The sequence below is a fragment of the Anopheles darlingi genome, chromosome X (genome assembly GCF_943734745.1).
Source record: "Anopheles darlingi chromosome X, idAnoDarlMG_H_01, whole genome shotgun sequence".
NCBI lineage: Eukaryota > Metazoa > Arthropoda > Insecta > Diptera > Culicidae > Anopheles > Anopheles darlingi.
The window spans coordinates 5,182,000-5,200,591 of record NC_064873.1 but is presented as its reverse complement, the minus strand read 5'-3'; the positions used below and the strand labels follow the sequence as shown (position 1 = coordinate 5,200,591).

Here is an 18,592-nt window from a genome sequence, read left to right as displayed (position 1 = left end):
AATGGATGGCAATTAGCGAGCGGTTAGAATAATGACGGTCGTACGATCATAATACAAATACAAATTCACGATCACGCGCACACACAGTTGGGACATTATTTTGCAAAACTATGAGCTACAATGAACTATAATTGCATGGTGTCAAACTACAATTACGTGTATTCTAGACAGGTGTGGTCAATGTTAGGAAACGGTAAGGTAAGGAAAACGAAAGCAAACAACGCAACACATGTAATAATGGTGATTTTTGGGATTCATGTAATACGAAGCATTACATGGGTGTATAAAAGAAAAACAAACCAATCATAAATCATAATCAACCGGCAAAGTAACGGAAAGGAAGCGGAGCTCATGAGACATGCGTACTTCTAGAGCCCAGATCTCCGTAAAATTGATCAGGTGCATACACAAACAACACGATCAACAGAATCTAGTTTAGCATGCGAGCATTTTGAATCAACCTGAATCGTAGGTGTTGATCGAGTCCTTGGATCCACTGACGTCGGCTGCTTGTACCAGAAAGGATCGACGGCGGTTTCACGAGAGTTGTCGAGAGGGGAAATAAGGCAGAAGAAAGGTTAGAAAGAGGTGAAGAACATTTTTGAAAGACGCGGCCGAAGGTAGGCAACGAGGACATGGGCAAAGAAATGAATATCGATTGAACGGTGTTGGATAAGAGTAGGTTGGCGTAGGCTTTTCCGCGCACTGCATCTTTTAGACACTTTTGTGTCCATGTGTGTGTGTGTGCCCAATACTTACAGTTGATTTCTTCCAGACTGGACTGCGACTGCGACACTGTGTTCGCCTTGAGTTGGCGCAGTATTGACGAAGGCGTTAGCAGGTGATCCGGTGGTGCTGGTTCGGGAGGCGTCGTCGGCGGCGGATAGATCTGGAAGCCCTGGTTGCTGCCGCCCTTGTCAAAGTCGCTGCTGTCTTCATAGTAGTACATGTTATTATACTGCTGCTGCTGCTGCTGCTGCTGTTGCGACTGCTGCTGCTGTTGCACACCGTGCAGCTGGCCGCCATGCTGACCGCCACCGTGCAGCTGCTTCAAGCTGTCGAAATCGTCGAGGGAGTTGATCGAGCGGTTATCGAAAAGCTGTTGTGACATTTTCTGCTGATGCTGCGATAGGCCCTGCTGCTGACCGTGGTGCGAGTGGCCGTGCTGACCAGCACCACGGTAGGTCGTCGACGAGCCATTGATGAGGTAGCTCTCATAGCGAGGCGGAGGTTGCGGGACCTGCTGTTGCTGCTGCTGCTGATGTTGCGGATGATGATGGTGCATCGAGTGTTCCATCGTGCCCTCGCCCGAATCGATTGTCAGCGGTTCCTCCATGTTGAATGCGTGCTCGATCTCTGGCTTCTTGTCCCACACCTCCTTCAGGAACGGCGCAAATGAAGCGAACCGGAACTGACCTTCGTCATCCGAGCCGGTGGCGAAGTGTGCTCGCAGCTTGTCCGCGATGGCATTGCCCTCCGTAATGAGTAGCTGCGACAGCTCGCTATTGAAGAACGCGTTCACGCCGCCCTGCTCGGCCACCGCTACGATCTGCATCGGCAGGTTCGGGATGTTGAGCGAGAAGGCGCTCAGCGTGGACAGGGACGCCTTGCGCTTGCTCGAGTACAGCAGGATGAAGCCGTGTATGAGATCGTCCCGGAATGCGTTCGCACCGTGGTACGACGAGAGGATCAGCTCGACGCGCCGCTTCGAGTCGCCGAGGAACATCTCGAAGATGATGTTGCGTTCGCCCGCACTCACGCACGATTGCTCGAGCATGAGCGAGCTGAGCAGGTTCTCGATCGAGAACGGATCGCCGCAGAAGAGGCACAGGATCAGGCGCAAATCGGGTAGATCGTGCAACGCTAGGCCGTACTTGAGATCCTCGAACGGTATCGAGTCGATGACGCTGTTTAGTGTGGTATCGATGAACTTGGCCTGCTGCTGGGACACGTAGAATTCGTTCTCGTCGATGAAGACGCAGTGTAGCTTCTCCGCTAGCGACTGTCCGTCTGCCTGCAGCTGATGCAGCGTGCTCTGACTGTTCTTGTCGTCGCTCATGAACACGATGTGCAAATTGTTGACGCTATCCTTGAAATCAAGATTGTCGACTAGCAACCGGTCGAGCACCTCGTACACGTACTGAAACGTGGCCCGGTTCGAGTAGCAGCAGATCAACCCCTTCGATTGTAGCTCGAACGAGAATGAATCGTTGTCGCGATTGATCGTCTCGATATTCAGCCCGTACACCTGCCCGTCCACAATGTACTCGCCGTTATCGTTGCAGTTCTGGTGGATTTTATCGATGAAATCATTCGCTATGTAGTCAAGCCCGATCACGATCAGGTTCAGCTGCAGCTGGCCGTCCTTCTGTGCGAACCGCGGATTCGGTAGTCTGGTAGGAAAGAGCAAACCGGAACAAGGGGGAAAAGATATTAGTATAGTTGCCCATAATGCACTCTGTTGTGTGCCGCTGCTGGGTGTCTTACGTCTGATTGGCTAACAGTATCCGCTCGATGAGCGCATCGACACAATTTGGAAAGGCGGGACAGTGCTCCCGGATTGGACAGTGCACGAAGCCGAGATGTTGGAAAAGCATCAGCTTGCGATCCTGATCGAGCCGGTCGAGCAGCTTGTAGCGCAGATCCTCCTGCAGCACGTCCGTGATCTCCTTGATGTCGTTCTGCGTGATCGTGCCCGACGGTTCAATATTCTTGAAATGGTAGAACAGATCGGCGTGCTCCATCAACAGCTCCTGAAAGTTGTGCTTGGCCGTTTCGATCAGCTCGCGCTGGTGGTTGTCGTAGATTTGCTGGCAGTCGTGCTCGGAAAGCGCCTCAAAGCACTCGCGACCCATAAAGAGCACACGAACCTCGGATAGCTGCTTGCCGGGCGTCACGTAGCCCGTCTCTTCGAGCAGCTTCTTGAACTGCTTCTTCCATCTGGCCGTCGGTGCACGGGATGGGGTACGGTGAGAAGGCAGAAGAGCAAACAACAGAAATCAGCATTAGCACAACCAATTTTAGGAAAGATACCCATGAAGGAGCGTTCGGAGGAAACGACACGATGTAAAACTAGGGAAATGTAAGGTAATAGTGGACGTTGGAAATTGGTGATGGTGGAAATTGGAATGCGTTTTGGAGTAACAGATAGAGATAGAAGGAGAGAGGGAATAAGGTTGGAGGTGAAATCGAGTGTGGGAGAGGAAGAGGGAGAATGAAGGTGGCATTTGTTTGGAACATTCAATTCACCTCTTTGGCATCCTGTTGTAGATACACAAACAAACGCACACGAAATCATCCGCACACAACCACACACCGACACACACATAGATAACACACACACGACCACCACAACCGCCGCCGCCGATGTTGTCGCGGATCGCGTGTGGACCGGGCATGTGTTCAGTTTTACGTTCAAACCACAAGGCAAGCAAAGATAGCAAGAAAAAAACAGGAATAGAAAAAAGGTTGTAAAACACGAGAACATTAGAAGATAAGAATCAGGATATGGCTGCGCTCGCTAAATGCGCTTCCCACGCACAGCTACCCTCGCCCCCCATTTAATCCCGATCGAACTAAGCGCGCCCACAACGCGGGACGGTTTACTTGCCAATCGAACACGACCGACCCGCTAGTAAACCTAGGGCATTGTTAAAGCGAAACTGAATATAGGAACTGATGACGAAACAAGTGTTTTTCCTGTTATGTTAGTGCAACGTTGCTCAGTGTAGTGTGCTGAGGTATTTCATTAAAGTACACCCAATGAAAAAGGGAACCCAAAACAGATGTAATCGAAGAAAACCATTCCAAAAGCGAACTCCAATAATGGCACCCACAACTAACTATAGCGATAAGGCACTGTGCTATGATCGAGGATCTTCCGGCCTGTTCCAGCGGTCAAGTTGAAAACAATCAATGCCTTGCAACAATTAGAGAGTATAAACTAGCGACAACTATCCGCAAACGGTACATTACATGCCAACAGCTGGACCGCAAATTCTCCATCATAGCGGCAGGCATTTTTTGCAAAAGGGCGTGCGATCTTGCGAGGCTATGTCGACTCGACTTTGGAATTTTGAATTCTGTACTAGGGCAAACAAATGGAACAAACACAAACGCACCAAAACAAAGCACCGGAACTAAAGCGACGTACGAGAAAACCAAGTATTACCGAAAAACCAAACAGTGAACCAACGAATCTGGATAAACCAAAAACATAAAGTCCCCGCTACACTAATTTCGACTGACTGGCCCGGCTGGCTGGTCGGCGGCTGGTTTACTCACTCTAATCGCTTCTGTTCCTGCTGCAGCGCGTTCATGTGGTTCTTGAAGATGGTCTCGGCGTCGGGTGTGTCGAGTATGTCGAACGGTATCCGGTGTTCGTCCTCCATGTCGCTCATGTCGCTCAGCTCGGCCCAGCTGCCGCCCCGCTCGACCGCATCGAAGAAGTACTGGTCGTACTCCATGTGGTTACGGAAGTAGCCCCGGATCGATGGCCAGTCACCGAAGCTGTCCAGCTCCAGGTTGATGCTGTTGATGTCGGGCAGCAGCTCCTGCAGCACGTTTGCGAACGCGTCCATGTAGCTCTGCAGCTTCTTCGCCTGGTAGTCCTCGCGCAGCTTCTTGAGATGGCGCCGGAAGATCCGCTGGCCCGCCTCCTGCCCAAACAGCTCGAGAAAGTCGCTCCACTCCCGGTGGCTGGCCAGCTTCTTCGACGAGCTCGTCCATAGCGACCGGTGGTCGGTGATCTGGGTGCGTATCAGTCGCGTCACGTACTCGGTGCTGGCGTTCAGCAGCTCGGTGCGCTGGCGGGCCGCCTCACCGTACGATGGTATCTTCGAGCGCTGCTTTGCCTTGTCGATCATCTGCGCTAGCACGACGAACGCCAGATCAATGTTGATGCTCTCGTGCGCCGACGTCTCGACCAGCAGCACCTGACCCTTGTACTCCTTGCGCGAGCAGATCTTCTCCGCCTCGCGCACATACTGCTCGCTCGCGTCGTCGTTCTTCGTCGTCACGAGCACGATCGGTTTCTTGTTCTTCATCACACTCGCGATGATCTGCGTGACGAACTCGACCTGCTTCTCGATCGGCCGGTTCGGCACGACGCTCACGTCGAACACGCAGACGAACCCGTCGACCAGGAAGCGACCCTCGGGCAGCACCACCTCCTCGTACTCGTGCTCGATGCCGAGCTGGTTCTTGCAGATGTACTTCAGCTTCTCCTGCGACGACAGCCGGACCGCCGCGCACCGCTTGATGTACGGCTCCATTTTGCCCACCTTGAACGGCTGGAAGGTGGCATCGTCGACAAACTCCGTCTGCTCCACCACGCTGAAGTTGTACTCGACGCCCTCGTCGGACGTTTTGCGTACCTCGCCCCAGTACAGGAAGTGATCATTGTTCACCACGCGGCCGCTAAAATCCGACTGCAAGCAGAGGGGAAGGAGGAGGACCATTAAAATAAAGAGAAGGCACTTGGCGGCTCTGCCGCGCCAACTTACCTGGCTTAGCACGGAGATGTGATCGATGGCGTAGTCGTCGGTTTTCGGACGGACGAACCGATTGCAGAGACAGGATTTGCCCACACCGAGCTGCCCCTTGTCCTTCTCAACCCCGGAGAGACCCACGACGGACACATTGATCTGTTTCATCCTCCCTCCCGGTGGCTTCCCGGAGAGGATCTCCTCCCTCGTGCACTGCTGCTGCTGCTGCTGCTCACACCCTTCTTCACGCTCTCTATCACTTCGGTTTTCTTCTTCTTTCTTTCTGCCTCTCCGTTTGTTCTACCTAGTTCTAGCGATCACCAAGTATCACACACGCAGTAAGGTTCGGCGGGTTTTACACACTGGACACTCTCGGACACACGGCAACCCCACTACTACTCCCTTTTTTGCCGTCGCCTTCACTCGCGAAGGCCTTCGGCTGTGGCTGTGCGCTGGTGGCACAAGCGTTCTGTCTGCAATCAGAGAGATAGAGAGAGGGAGAAAAAGAGAAAGAAACATGCGTTAGAACAATGGACAGCATAGTTTTGCACAAACAAATCACAATTGGTATCGGTGTCAGGTAGAGGGTTTAAAGCTGAGCTGCAGCAAGCTTTTAAACACACAAAAAACACAACATAGAACCAAGAAAACAAGACGAGACGAGAGCAGAGAGCAGAGTTTATGATCCTCGTAACAGCGATCGCGTGATCGATAAATAGAACCGTGTGGTATCGCGTGCGTCACCCACGGACACAATGGCAGCACCGAAATGAACGCTGCTTTTTGCGGTGAAGTTCGTTTTTGCCGAACGCGTTCGATCCTGATCGTTCTTGATCCTTCGAATCTTTGCTTCGGATTTGTAGCATAGGGAGCAGCAGCAGCAACACACAAACACTCATACACATACAACAAAGAAAATGAATGGATGCATGGAACATGCAGGAACCGGAAATATAGCACAACAGCTTCCGTGCGCCCAGGTGGCTGACAATACAAACGAATCGCACATCATCTCGGGAACGTCGGATGACTCACACACCGCCCCCTTCCAGTGCACAATGCACTTGCACCAGGACAGACGGGGTCACCTCACAGAAATCACTTACGCGTAGCTCACGCACAAAACAACGCACAAGTTGTTTTTGTTTGTTGCTACTTGAACGGATGACAACTTAGCGAGACGTGCGCTCGGTGCACATTTAATGTGTGTATGTGTGTGTGTGTGTCTAGGACGCGCCTAGGACGACGTTTGAAGTTTGCTGTTCTGATTCGGAAGTCCGGAATTCTACGGGATCACTTGTTGCTGTTCTCACTGCTGACGACTGACTGGTTTGCTCGGCCGGGTGTTCGGGCTCTTATTTATGCAAAATCGCGTCGCATCGTGCTGACCTCCCCCTCCACTCCACCTCCAACCCCTCCAGGACTGCGCGCGAATAGAACTTTTTCGTTCTGCTGCCACAGCCTCCCGCCGCCCTCTCTTTCACCTCTTTCTCTGTGTGTGATCGCTGATCGCGACTGTTCCCTCTTCTTGCCGACTACTTGCCCTTCTAGGAGGCATCAAAACTGGCATGAAAAGAAAACAGTAAATCAAATCTGCCCGCCGGTCGCGTTCGGCGCCACCGGATCGGCTCTTCCGCTGGTGCCCGTCTCATGTGTGTGTGTGTGAGTGCGTATGGCGGTGCAAAGACGGAAGACTTTTACGACTCCTTTTGTGATGCACCACCCACCACCACGACGACGGCGGCAATAGGACGATGATGACGCACCCGCCGCACGGTTGCATTCGCGACCGGCTACTACTTTCAAATCGTAAACTCCCCCCCGACAACGCGCCCAACGTGTCGGCACTATTGGTGTTCGCACACCACACAATCATCACAACACCACGAACTGATCTGTCACATCTGGGTGGGGGGTTTGATGACTACTGCCCGATGATTTCCGTGTCCGTTCCGTTCGAATATTCTTCGGACACAAACATGGCCGCCGACAGGATGCCGGCCGCTCGCGTGTGTGTGTGTGTGCTTTGAGAGTTGATTTTACGCGCCTTTCCGGTTCGTTAAACTCTGGCCCCGCAAGGGTAAGGAGAGGATAGAAGGGGTGCAGCAGCCTCTCTCTCTCTCTCTCTCTCTCTCTCTCTCTCTCTCTCTCTCTCTCTCTCTCTCTCTATCTATCTCTCTATTGTTTAGTGTGCATTATATGGGCTGCCCATCGAGAGGGTGATTTTTGATGATGATTTTCTCCTCCCGGGCAAGGCAGGTTGTTGCAGGTTGTTGCAGGTACCGTGCAACTGGTACCAGTTGTTGCTGCAGCTGAACTGACGCACCGAAACGCACCAGAGGCAGTTTCGTGGTTCGTGTTTGTCCCCAGCCGGAGTCGGAGGTAATGGTAGCTTCCCCTTTTCGTTAGGGACGTGCTACCTCCTGCTGTGGTGCTCATTACACATACTCAGGGCCTCCACACTGCAGCCAGACGCAGATGTGAAATGATAATGAGTTGCCCTGGATTGAGACCAGGCTCCAAGCGTCCAAGCCTGCTCTTCTCGCGTGTCTCGGTGTTGTTGCCAGGACCGAATTGCGGCTCAATTGGCCACTTCTAGGATCCCCTTTGACTAGGGGGCCTCTTCAGGGGGTGGGGGTGCCACTTGCGACCGCCTTGTTATGGGGATTCATCTTTCGTGTCGTCGTCCTCGTGTCGTTGAGCACGTCAAGCGCGACTCGCGCCTCTCGATAGGCTCGTGGACGTAGGGAAAACAGTGGGAAAACTGCTGACACAGTGCATCGGAATGGGGGGAGGGGGTCTCGCTTTGAGGGTATGATGATCGGAATCGAGTTTAGCAAAGAACGAAAGGCTGCTGGGTGAGAGGAAGTAGGAGGAAGTGGTGATGCCGTCATCTCATTTATTATGTGCTCTTTGAGTTTTCGATCCTCGGGTTTCGCTAGCATCACCCAATAGGGAAAAACAACATACACACAAACACGGATACAGGAAGCGCAATCCTAGTTGTCGGATTCTTCGGAACCTTAAAGCCAAAACGAGACAAAACGGATCAACAGGAACTGCCTTGGATTGGAACTTGGATCAGGAATGATTGGAATGGAGTATAACAAAAAAACTTTGCCCATTTTTGTTTGTTTTTTTTTTCACGTGGTTGTGGTGTTTTTCCCGATGCGCCGATCCCCGTCGCCCATTGCATCATCATCACCAATCACAATGCCTCCTCATCCTCAACGTTTTTGCGAGGGAAAGATGAGAGAATCTTCTGGGGACGCAACGCAACAAAAGACAAACTTGGCAAATTAAGTAGTAAGGAAAAGTGGCGCACTCCACCAGTGGAGAGCACACCATACCACTTCTTCTCACCTCTCTCCGTCTCTCACACTCTCTCTCTGCCACGCTGCTGCACAAACACGCCTTTTTTTTATTATTTTTTTATTAGGATGTTTATGCACATGCCACGAACGCCGACTTCCGAGCGCGAGTCAGCCGACCGGAAGTGGTTGCAGCGTCGCACAAGTTGCATCGCCTGAACACCCCCCAGGAACTTCAGCCAACGGTCCAGTGGGTCCGGTGACAATAAAAGTGAGATATTTATCCACCATGTCCCACAGAACTTTTCTTTTTATGACCGCGCGACGTCTCTCAAAGGGAGGTGGGTCCTGGGAGAAAGGACGTTCGGTTTAAAGCTTGTTAGAGCTGCTGCGCTCGTGAAAGCGCTCGGCTCGGAAGGATGTTGTCTAACCCCTACACACAAATCGAAAAGGATAACCAAAGGTATCCTCTGCAAATGAGCAACCCATAAATCGGGCGCGCGCGCGCGCAATCAAATCGGCCAGCATATTCCTCCCTCCCCCTCACGATCACGCTGCACGATGACAGCATCGTTAACGTTTTACGAAACTAATAAAAAACAGTGCGCCGCGAGTGAGAGACCGATCGTAAAAATGCTCCTCCGCACTACCTTCCTGGATGCTGCTGCTGCTCCTGGAACCGTCTAGAGATTTAATTTTCGCTCTAAAAATACAAGAAAGTTTACCTTTTCATCGTACTTTTTTTTTTGATAGCGCAATGAGGACTCACTAGAGTTCGAGACGTTAATGTGTGATGTGAAGTATTTTTGATTGAAATTGAAATAAAATTCATGATGAAATTATTAATGTTAATTTCCATTTTGTTTTCTAACAATCAGCGCCAGCAGCGGCCATTCTTTTCAGGCTGCGTGTTCTATACCCACAGAAGGGAAATGGAACGTAGCCTCAGAACAATCGAATAAGTGAAACGTTTAAGAAAATAACTAATATTAGTTTTGTTGTTTTTCTGCTAGTTTAAACAATGTTTTAGGTTTTCACGCTACTCAGTTCGAACAAAATGATCGACATGTAATAACCAATGCGATGTAATAGCCAATGCAATGCTAGCAAAGGCCTTATAGGGTCCTAAGGATACGCACATATCGTGTATGACCAACAAACCAATCGATCGCTTTGCTATCGATCGATATCTTACTCTAAAACAATCGCTTTAAACTTTCGCCTAAACAATTTGGCGTGGATGCACTGTAGAAAATGGAGCTACACCGAGAGACTAAACTGTTCAGTTTCGCTATGACTAGTGTCTCGAGACGCACACATTCGTTTTTTTCCAGCGTCCAGCGGCCAAGACAAACACCGCAACAGTAACAGCAGCAGCAGCAGCAGCAGGAGCAGTACCCCGGTATGTAGCGATATCCGGAATGCTGCATCCGGTATCGCGAGACGTTGCTGCTGCTGTTGCTGCTGCTGCCACGTTTGCATGTAATATTCTCACGCACGGGAAGGAAGGAAGGAGGAGGAGGCTGGCTGGCTGGCGAGGTGGAATAATTCGCAATTTTCCTAACACTCCGGCACAAGGCGGCGCAGCATAGCAGAACGGCCCAGTGTATCCGAGACCGAGGCTCACCAACCTTCCTTCCACCCACCCACTGAAGTGGAAAAAGAAATAATTGGTGAACGCTGCGCGTCCGTGGCGGCCTTGGCGGTGATGATGACGATGATGGGGTGGCCGGCCCAGCAACGATGATGCATCTGCTACGTGCAAGGATACGTGCGCTCGTGCGCTAGGAATGCACAAGGACGCGAAGCAGCGGCTAGGACGCCCTGCTAGGAAGTGTTGCGGTGGTGGTGGTGGTGGTGTTCGGAAATGAGCTAATTTTGCGCAAATATTTGCTTCATCTTGTGGTGCGCGCGGCTTGTTTCTGTTCCTTTCACTGTGTCTCCTCTATCTTTCTTTCTTTCTCACTCTCTCTTTTTCTCTCTCTTCCTTGTGTAGGCAGCGGTCTGCCAGGGAGCGCTGGAATGCGTGTTTCGCTTTCGGCAAGCAGTAAGGGGCCGCCAGTAAGGATTCACCGATAGAATACACTCGGCGTTCTGCGCTGATGCTGTTGTTGTTGTTGTTGTTGCCGTTGCCGGTGGCTCTGCTACTTTCAGCCCTTTCACAAAAAGCAGAGATCCATCGCGCTTCTTTGTCGGTATTTCGTTGCCCTTGGGTTCGCCCCGAATAGGGTCAGTTTACTGACTCGCGCTGCTCTCTCTCTCTCTCTCTCACACACCTACAGGGGTTGGACGGCCATGGACTACTTTTCATTCATTTACCGAACGAGTGAGGCGGTGAGGTGCATTATCCTTTGTTTGGGTTGATAACCTTACGATCTAACACCTCAACTAGGTCGGCACACACACACACACACACACACACACACACACAGACATGAACAGCATCAGGCATGGGGGGATGAGGCCTGGAATTAACCGGAACCAAGCTGCGGATTAGCAGGAGAGAGGCTAAGGTTGTTTAGCTTGGGCATCGGGAACCCGAACACAAACATACACACACACACACACACACGCATCAGAAGGAACAATTTGATTGCTTGTTTGCAGGCTCGCAGCAAGCAGCGAAAGACATTCGACAACAGAGCGAATGCATCGATGGATGTTTTTGTTTTTTTTTTGTCAGAGACTAAACCAAAACTAACAAACGTCAACCACCCACCCACACGTCACCCACCGGTCGGTAATTGGTCCTTTCGCAGACTAAACGTGTCTTTAAATGCCTGAATGTGTATCTGTTTTGTTTTTTGTTGTTGTTGCGTTTTTCGCATTCCAGCGGCCCAATTAGGCATTGTAACGACGAAAATGGAAAAATGGGAAACAGTGTTCGTGCCAAGTTGTTACTGCAAAATCAAAACAAATACTCCGGTATTATTGGCCGTGGGGGCGGATTCCGGCTCCTGGCGTGTGCGAATTGTTAGCTTCTTTTTTGGACGACAAACGTCATTTAGAGAGCTAGGAGCTACTAATTTTAATTTTTTTATCTTTTTATAATAGATCGCACACTAACACACACACAGGTGAATGTTATGTGTTCCGCCGAATCCCTGATAACACCCAAAAATAGCCACCACCTCATCTCTTCTTCTCCTGCTCCCTTATATAGCCGGTTCTAAACGTATCGCTGCTCCTCTTACCTCCTCCTCCTCAAGGAGTCCTTGACCGATATATTTGCGCAACGGATTTGGGGACCATCAAGGGGGCAGGAAGGGGACCCCTTGAGGTGCACAGCTCCTTGAGGTGCATTCCTGAGGTTCCAGTATTACAGGACACACACACACTTCAGACGAAGATTGCTCTATCGCGATAGTGATGTAGCGAGGAGGCGAGGGTTTATATGTTGATTTACACCCCCGCTTACCCACGCCCTCACCCTCACGGGGCCCTTTACAGCAACGGCTCAGCAGAGATGGAGCACTGCACTTTCCGGGGGCCCCTGAGGCCATCCCCTCAGGGTGCTTCGCAGGTCCATGTCCTTGGAGAGTGGTGTGTTCCCTTGGGGCACGTTCTGGCACGTGCGCGCGCGCGCGCCTGTGTGTGTGTGTGTGTGTGTGTATGTGTGGGTGCAAAGTTGACACCACCATGCGGTCGGTGTCACGTCATTGATGCGACAGAAGGCTGTAACCGGTCATCTGGTTCTCTGCTGCTGCTGCTGCTGCTGCTGCTGCTGCGTTTGTCCTTTTTTGGCGAAAATCCCAACCAGAGAGTGGAGTCTGTATGTGCTTGCCGGGTGCTGGCGAGCGCGCGCGTGCGCATCGACACACATACACACACGCACACACACACACGCGCATGTACACCGGCGTACAGTCAGTTACATATCGAGCGACAAGGCAGCGAGAGGCTACCACGAAGCTGCTCGGAAGGGATCGATCCCCGTGTTTTCAGAGCACGGTGCGCGCGATTTGTCTCTTTGTGGCAGATGCTAACCCACCTCCCTTGCCCCTTTTTCCTCCTCCCAATACGTTCTAATCGGACGCCAGCACACGCCAATGGTATGGTCATCGTCATCATTGTCATCATCATCATCATCATCATCATTGGCGTCATTGGCGTCATTGGCTGGTCGCTGATCTCAGCGGCGCAGCGACGAACCACCAGGACAACGACGACGACCAGCACGCGACCGCCTGTTTGTGTGTATCAGTGTGGAAAATGCGAAAAACCCTCCGCGTTTTATTGGCATTTATTGCTGCTGCTGCTGTTGCTACTCCGATTGGTTGCCAACAGTGGCCACCGCTCGCATCCGCGTTCGCCGGATCGGACGGCAAGGACTGGGGGGGGGGGGGGGGGGCAATATGGTGCGCGCCACCACCACTACCACCACCACCATCACTTATTTGCTGTCAATTTGTGTCCGATTAGGATCTTTTTCGCTTCTTTCGTTTACTTTCTCTCCGCTTTCTCTCTCTCTCTCTCTCTCTCTCTCTCTCTCTCTCTCTCTCTCTCAATCTCTCTCTCTCTCTTCCTAATCTAGTGAAGGTTCGGATGGAAGGACCACTAAAATGATGTTTCGCATTTTCTGTTCTGTTATATCCTTGTGTAACGTGTGAATGTCCTCACAAACTAAAAGCGATAGAAAGAGAGAGAGAGAGCGAGAGAGCGAGAGAGAGCAAGTGTGCCACGAAGGGCAACATTGTCGGTTGCTGTTGCTGTTGCTGCTGATTGCATTGCGCTGCGCTGCAATAATTCGGAGACATTAAGAGAAAAGTTCCAAACTTCGCCTTCGTCTCCGTCTTTCCGCAGAACGGGAATACGACAACCACCGCAAGGGAGAGAAAGAGTAGTAAGTTGTTGGAGAAGGCGAAGGGTTCGGAACTATTGATTTAGGCGATTGGCGAAACCAAACCTCCCTCCGTGGGGTCAAAGGAAAGGCTCACGGACGGACCAAACAAGGGGTTGCTTCGCATCTTGGTGACACCGTGACCAATGGGGTGGCGCGAGGCGCAAGAGGGGGGGGGGGGGGGGATGACCTATGTCCACTGTCTAATCCGACCACCAGACTAAGCCGCTCGGTGGTCGCTCGCGCTGCCAATTAACGGTGGCCGGTGATCACACCGACGGCTTGTGTGTGCCTGTGTGCCTGACTATGTGTGTGACCGCGGTCAATGGAACACCACCTCCCACACCCCTTTACTGCACCCTCCTGCACCCCCATCCGATCCCCCGAACGATCCGCATAAGAAGCACTTGTTACGCTGCTAGAAAGAGAGAAGGTGCAGCGGCATTGTAAGCCATTTCTCTGCACGCGCGTGCGTGTGTGTGTGTGTGTGTGTGTGTGCCGAGAATTATAGAAGGTATGTTCCTGTTCCAGTGCCTTCTGAAATACGATCGCATGATACGATGGTGACGAACCTAACCTCACTAAACCGCAACAACAATGTGCGTTGGGTGGGGGGAGGGGTTGGGGGAGGGAGGGAGTAAATCGTACAAAAAAACACACAACAAATGTTAGTCGTGCGTGTCTGTGTGTGCGCATATCGGCTTTCCGAATCATACCGCGTGAGCTCACTAGAGAGAGCGAGAGAGAGCGAAAGAGAGGGAGAAAGAGAGAGCGAGCTCCGGCGTGCCGCCGTGTTTTTGTCTCCCCTTTCCCATCCCCAGGCCCCACCGGTTAGATGACATCATTCACTTTGCGTGCACTATAGGATGCTGCTGCTGCTGCTGCTGCTGATGATGATGATGAGGAGGAGGATGATGAAGATCGTCCGATGTGGACACACCGATCACGATTGCTGCTGTTGTTTGCTGCCAGCCGACGTTCGAGCGCCGGCAGTAGACGGTGCGAAGGGGAGACGGTGGGGTGGAAAATTAAAATCAAAATAGCTTGCGGCTCGGACCCGGCCAGACAGTTGAAAGGATCGTCTAGCTCTTCCAGTTCTTCCTGTAGCAGTTGGTGGAAAGACGCATTTGGGAGGGGGCGGAACAGCTGATAAGCGGTCCCTTTTTCATGGTTTCACCTACCTGTCCCTTCTAGCTGGTATCCGACATGGCGCTCTGGCTCAAGGATCGCGGTCAAGGACCGCCCTGCACACACACACACACACACACACGGGGAGTGAGGTGGTGGTTCGTCTCCTTGTTTCTGCTCCTTCGAGCTCGCGCTCAAAAGGGGTGGAAGTTTGTGTTGATTGTTGCGCAAGCGGCACGACGGGCTGGAATGCTGGATTCGGGGGGAGGGGTCTCGCCTCTCGCCCCCACCTTCAGGTCCGCTGCTTTATTCACTTTCCTCTGCGCTGCTCCGCTTTTTCTTCTCTGCTCTTCTCTCGACCTAAGCTTGGTGTTGGTGTTGTTGTTGTTGTTGACGCCACAATGCTTATCTGCTGCACATCTGAAGAAGACGCCACACAACAACACTAGTGGGGACACACACACACACACACACAAAGAAGAACACCAGACACACGTACACACAGCAATACGCGCACGCACAGGATAGCACTGGATTTAGTGGTTTACAGTTGTTTGTTGCTAATTTAAGCCGCGCTAAACACACACAAACACACACTCTCTCTCTCTCTCTGTCGTGGACCACAAGTTGAACTTGTTTATTTTTGCTCCCGGGGATCCGGATTCCGTTGCGTGGTTGATCGCGGTGGTGCGCGGGCGGCTTGCTGGTGCTGATGCTGTTGGGCTGGGCGCTGACTGCTGCTGCTGTGATGGGCGAAAGATGGAAAAGATGGTTAGAACGATGAAGGAGTATGATGTGACGAGCAGATGCGTGCTGCCAAAGCGCTTAACCGAAGCGTAAGATCTCGTGTGGTGGATGGTTTATTGAAGGGAAGGAGATTGACGGTTTTATCAAATGTTGCTGCCAAACGTGCAAACGTTGCTGCCGTTGCAAGGACACCCGTTAGGATATTCGCTTCATTTTTATCCTGCTCTAAATGGTTTTAACGGGGTGCAAGGGTTGCCCGTGAGGACATTTCACGCAGCACACAGGCACAGGGACAGCCCTGGGCGTGTGCGTGGCTCGTTAAAGACATCAGATCAACTGAGGTGATGGGTTGGGTGTGCCATATTTGATTCCTTGTCCACTTTAATCGCTAGTTCGCAAGGAGTCCCCCCGCCAGAGGTTAATGATGGCAAGGGTGCGTTCAACATTTCAACACCCACTCACGCGCACACATGTACATGTACAAGTGTAGGGCCCTTCGATTTGTCTCTTGCTGCTGCTGCTGCTGCTGCTGCTGTTGACCACGGGGTTCTGCTGCTGGGAGTTGGAAAAACTCCCAAATCGAATCAGAAGCGTGTGGTCCGACCGAGCAGCCGAAAAAGAAGAAAACTGAAGAGAGAAAGAGAGAGAGAGAAAGATAAAGAGAGAGATAAAGAGAGAGCCGGAAAGAGAAGGATGCGAGTGAAAAATTAGCGAATGGTGGTTTGTGGTGCACGATTCGCGGAAAATCCGGAAAGCCGGTGGACAACAAAACAAAGTTTCCGCTGACGGATGTCCATCGTGCCGTGCCGTGTGTGTATGTGGCTGTGTCCTTAACCGTTGCCTGAGAGAGTTCAAATATCCTCTCGTTGCTTGTTAGTAGCGGTTGGTGATAATGATCGCTGTTGCTGCAGATCCTTGCTGTTGTTGTTGTTGTTGTTGTTGTAGCTGTTGTTGTTCCTGTTGTTGCTGTTGTTGTTGTTGGGGGTTGCTGATTGTTGAATACGGTTGTTGCTGATCGGCGTATCGCGCAATGGCCCCGATGAAGAGAGCGAGAGAGAGAGCGCGCGAGAAATAGAGAGCATAAGATAGCGGCTCTGTCTCTTCTTGTAACACGGTTCGGTGTCCGTCTCCAGCAGGAACTCCTTTCGGGGGCGCGCGCGTGTGTGTGTGTGTGTGTACGTGTTACTCTGTGTGTAACCGTGATGCCATGCGGCGGGTACACACCTCACACCCATCTCCTGGGACAACCGTTCTCGCTCTCTCGCCCGCTCGGCCTTCTAATTACATGTCGCCGCTACCTGCCTGCGCTCACACACCGCACCAACACCACCATGCGGGGCCAAAAAGGATCAACGGCAACGGTGGAGTCGTCGAACAGACAGTAAAAGAGAGAGAGAGAAAGAGAGATAGAGAGAGAGAGAAAAGAGAACGAGAGAGCGGGGTTGAGATGCGCAGGCGCGCGCGCTCGCACGGACCTTTCCGTTGCTGGAAACGCACATTCGCAGGCTCCGCCGTACATACAAAATCCGCCAGCTATGCACACGCGCACACGCGCACACACACACAGACACACAAAGGGACACGGTGCAAAATGGACAGGAGAGACCGGGAGGCACCAAACCGGACTGAACGAAGGCGTGATGTTTGGGGGAGGAAAGGTGGGGTAGCATGTAGGGATGAGCAACAGCAGCAGCAGGACAGCCCCGGTGACGCATCGGACAATCCGTAACCCGCAACCGAAACCAAAGCTCAGGACACCTCCTCACGGCCACCGTTAGCTGTCGCCGTCGTCACCGTCGCCGTCACCGTCACTGTCGCCGCCGCTGCTACTGCTGCTGTTCGGTCCCTGACGCTTCTTGGTATCTTCCTGTACTGTCTCGCTCTATGGGTTTTTGGGGGATGTTTCACCAAATTCGCGAGCTTCTTAAGGCAACCAGTGTCCACCCAGGAGACCCTGGAAGCCAAAAGAAGGGGGAGTGAGGTGACAAACACACACACAAACACATACACGGGTACATGAAGCACCAAGCACACGCGGGGGGCACGCTGCTACTGCTGCTGCTGCTGCTGCTGTCCGCCTGAAGAAGAAGGTGGTTGAACGTAGAACGCAGGAGGCGGTTGGTTTTGGGTTGCTGGCTCGGCTGGTGGTTGTTGGCCCTTCGAATCAAGGGGCTAGAGTGGACGTCAGACCGGGAGACGAAGGTTGCAGGTCGGTTGGTCGGTCGGTCGGACTGTCTCTCTCTCGCTCTCTCTCTCTCTTTCTCTTGATGATGATAAAAATGGATGAGACGAAGGAGGAGGAGAAGAGTGATGGTGGTGGTATCACGGCCACTAATGTTGGCCACGGCCCCGCGCCTAACCTGCACGCCTCACTCTATCTTTCTCTCCCACTCCCACTCGGTCTCAGCACACGGTGTTTTCACTTGGCATTTTCGCTTTCCGCACGGATTCTGTTTCTTTGCGGGTTCCGGGCGAGAAGTCACACCAAACTAGGAACACGCACGCACTCCCCTTGTCTCTTGTCCGCCTGCCACTGACTATGCTGTTTGTGTGTATGTGTGTATGTGTGTATGTGTGTGTGCGTGCTCCGCGCGATTCGACTGGAACTAACAACAACAACAGCAGCAGCCACGGCAACAACAATTGAAGAATGAAGAGAAAAAAAAAACCCGAATATCAAACGCACGCCGCAACAGGACAGGATCAGGATGCAACAACGCAGCAGCTCACTATTATTGCGTTTAACAGCGGAACAGCGGAACAACACCCAGGGAGGACACCCAGGACCGTGTGTGCGCTGGAGGGCCAAGGTGACTTGAGTATACCAGGTACAGACTTTTCTAGCCGGCCATATTGGATTTTCGATTATGACAATCGAGAGGAATGTTTGTTGAACCGGTTCCGTGCAAGGTACTTTAAAAAGACAGGTAGCATCTTAACCGCTTTGACAGGTCACCATTTTGAATTTGTTTGACATTCATAGGAGGGCGCTTTTATAAACAAAACCACGTGAGTTTCAAGAAGAAGAAGAAGAAGATGTGGGCAAGTTTGGTGGTTTTATCAGGGAAAGTACTTGATTT

At 51.9% G+C, this 18,592-nt stretch overlaps 2 protein-coding genes across 8 annotated transcripts in view; both read right to left on the bottom strand.

Annotated features, from left to right (window-relative positions):
• LOC125952052 (rho GTPase-activating protein 190) overlaps nt 1-18,298 on the bottom strand; it is a 25,041-nt gene extending 6,743 nt beyond the window's left edge. Inside the window, exons 1-7 of one of the 7 annotated variants that reach the window (XM_049681299.1) lie at nt 18,199-18,298; nt 14,819-15,505; nt 5,505-5,959; nt 4,285-5,429; nt 2,488-2,940; nt 760-2,393; nt 462-506 (exon numbers count right to left, since the gene is read on the bottom strand). In XM_049681299.1, coding sequence (XP_049537256.1) covers nt 462-506; nt 760-2,393; nt 2,488-2,940; nt 4,285-5,429; nt 5,505-5,654 — 3,427 coding nt within the window. In that variant the 5' untranslated portion in view covers nt 5,655-5,959; nt 14,819-15,505; nt 18,199-18,298. Of the gene's footprint in view, nt 1-461; nt 510-759; nt 2,394-2,487; nt 2,941-4,284; nt 5,430-5,504; nt 5,960-14,818; nt 15,509-17,520; nt 17,725-17,872; nt 17,979-18,198 lie in introns of those variants that run through there. The other 6 variants (XM_049681327.1, XM_049681282.1, XM_049681319.1 and 3 more) reach the window with 6 other exon arrangements.
• Nucleotides 1-18,592, bottom strand: part of LOC125951959 (uncharacterized) — a 95,934-nt gene that overhangs the window by 36,197 nt on the left and 41,145 nt on the right. The gene's annotated exons all lie outside the window — the stretch shown is intronic.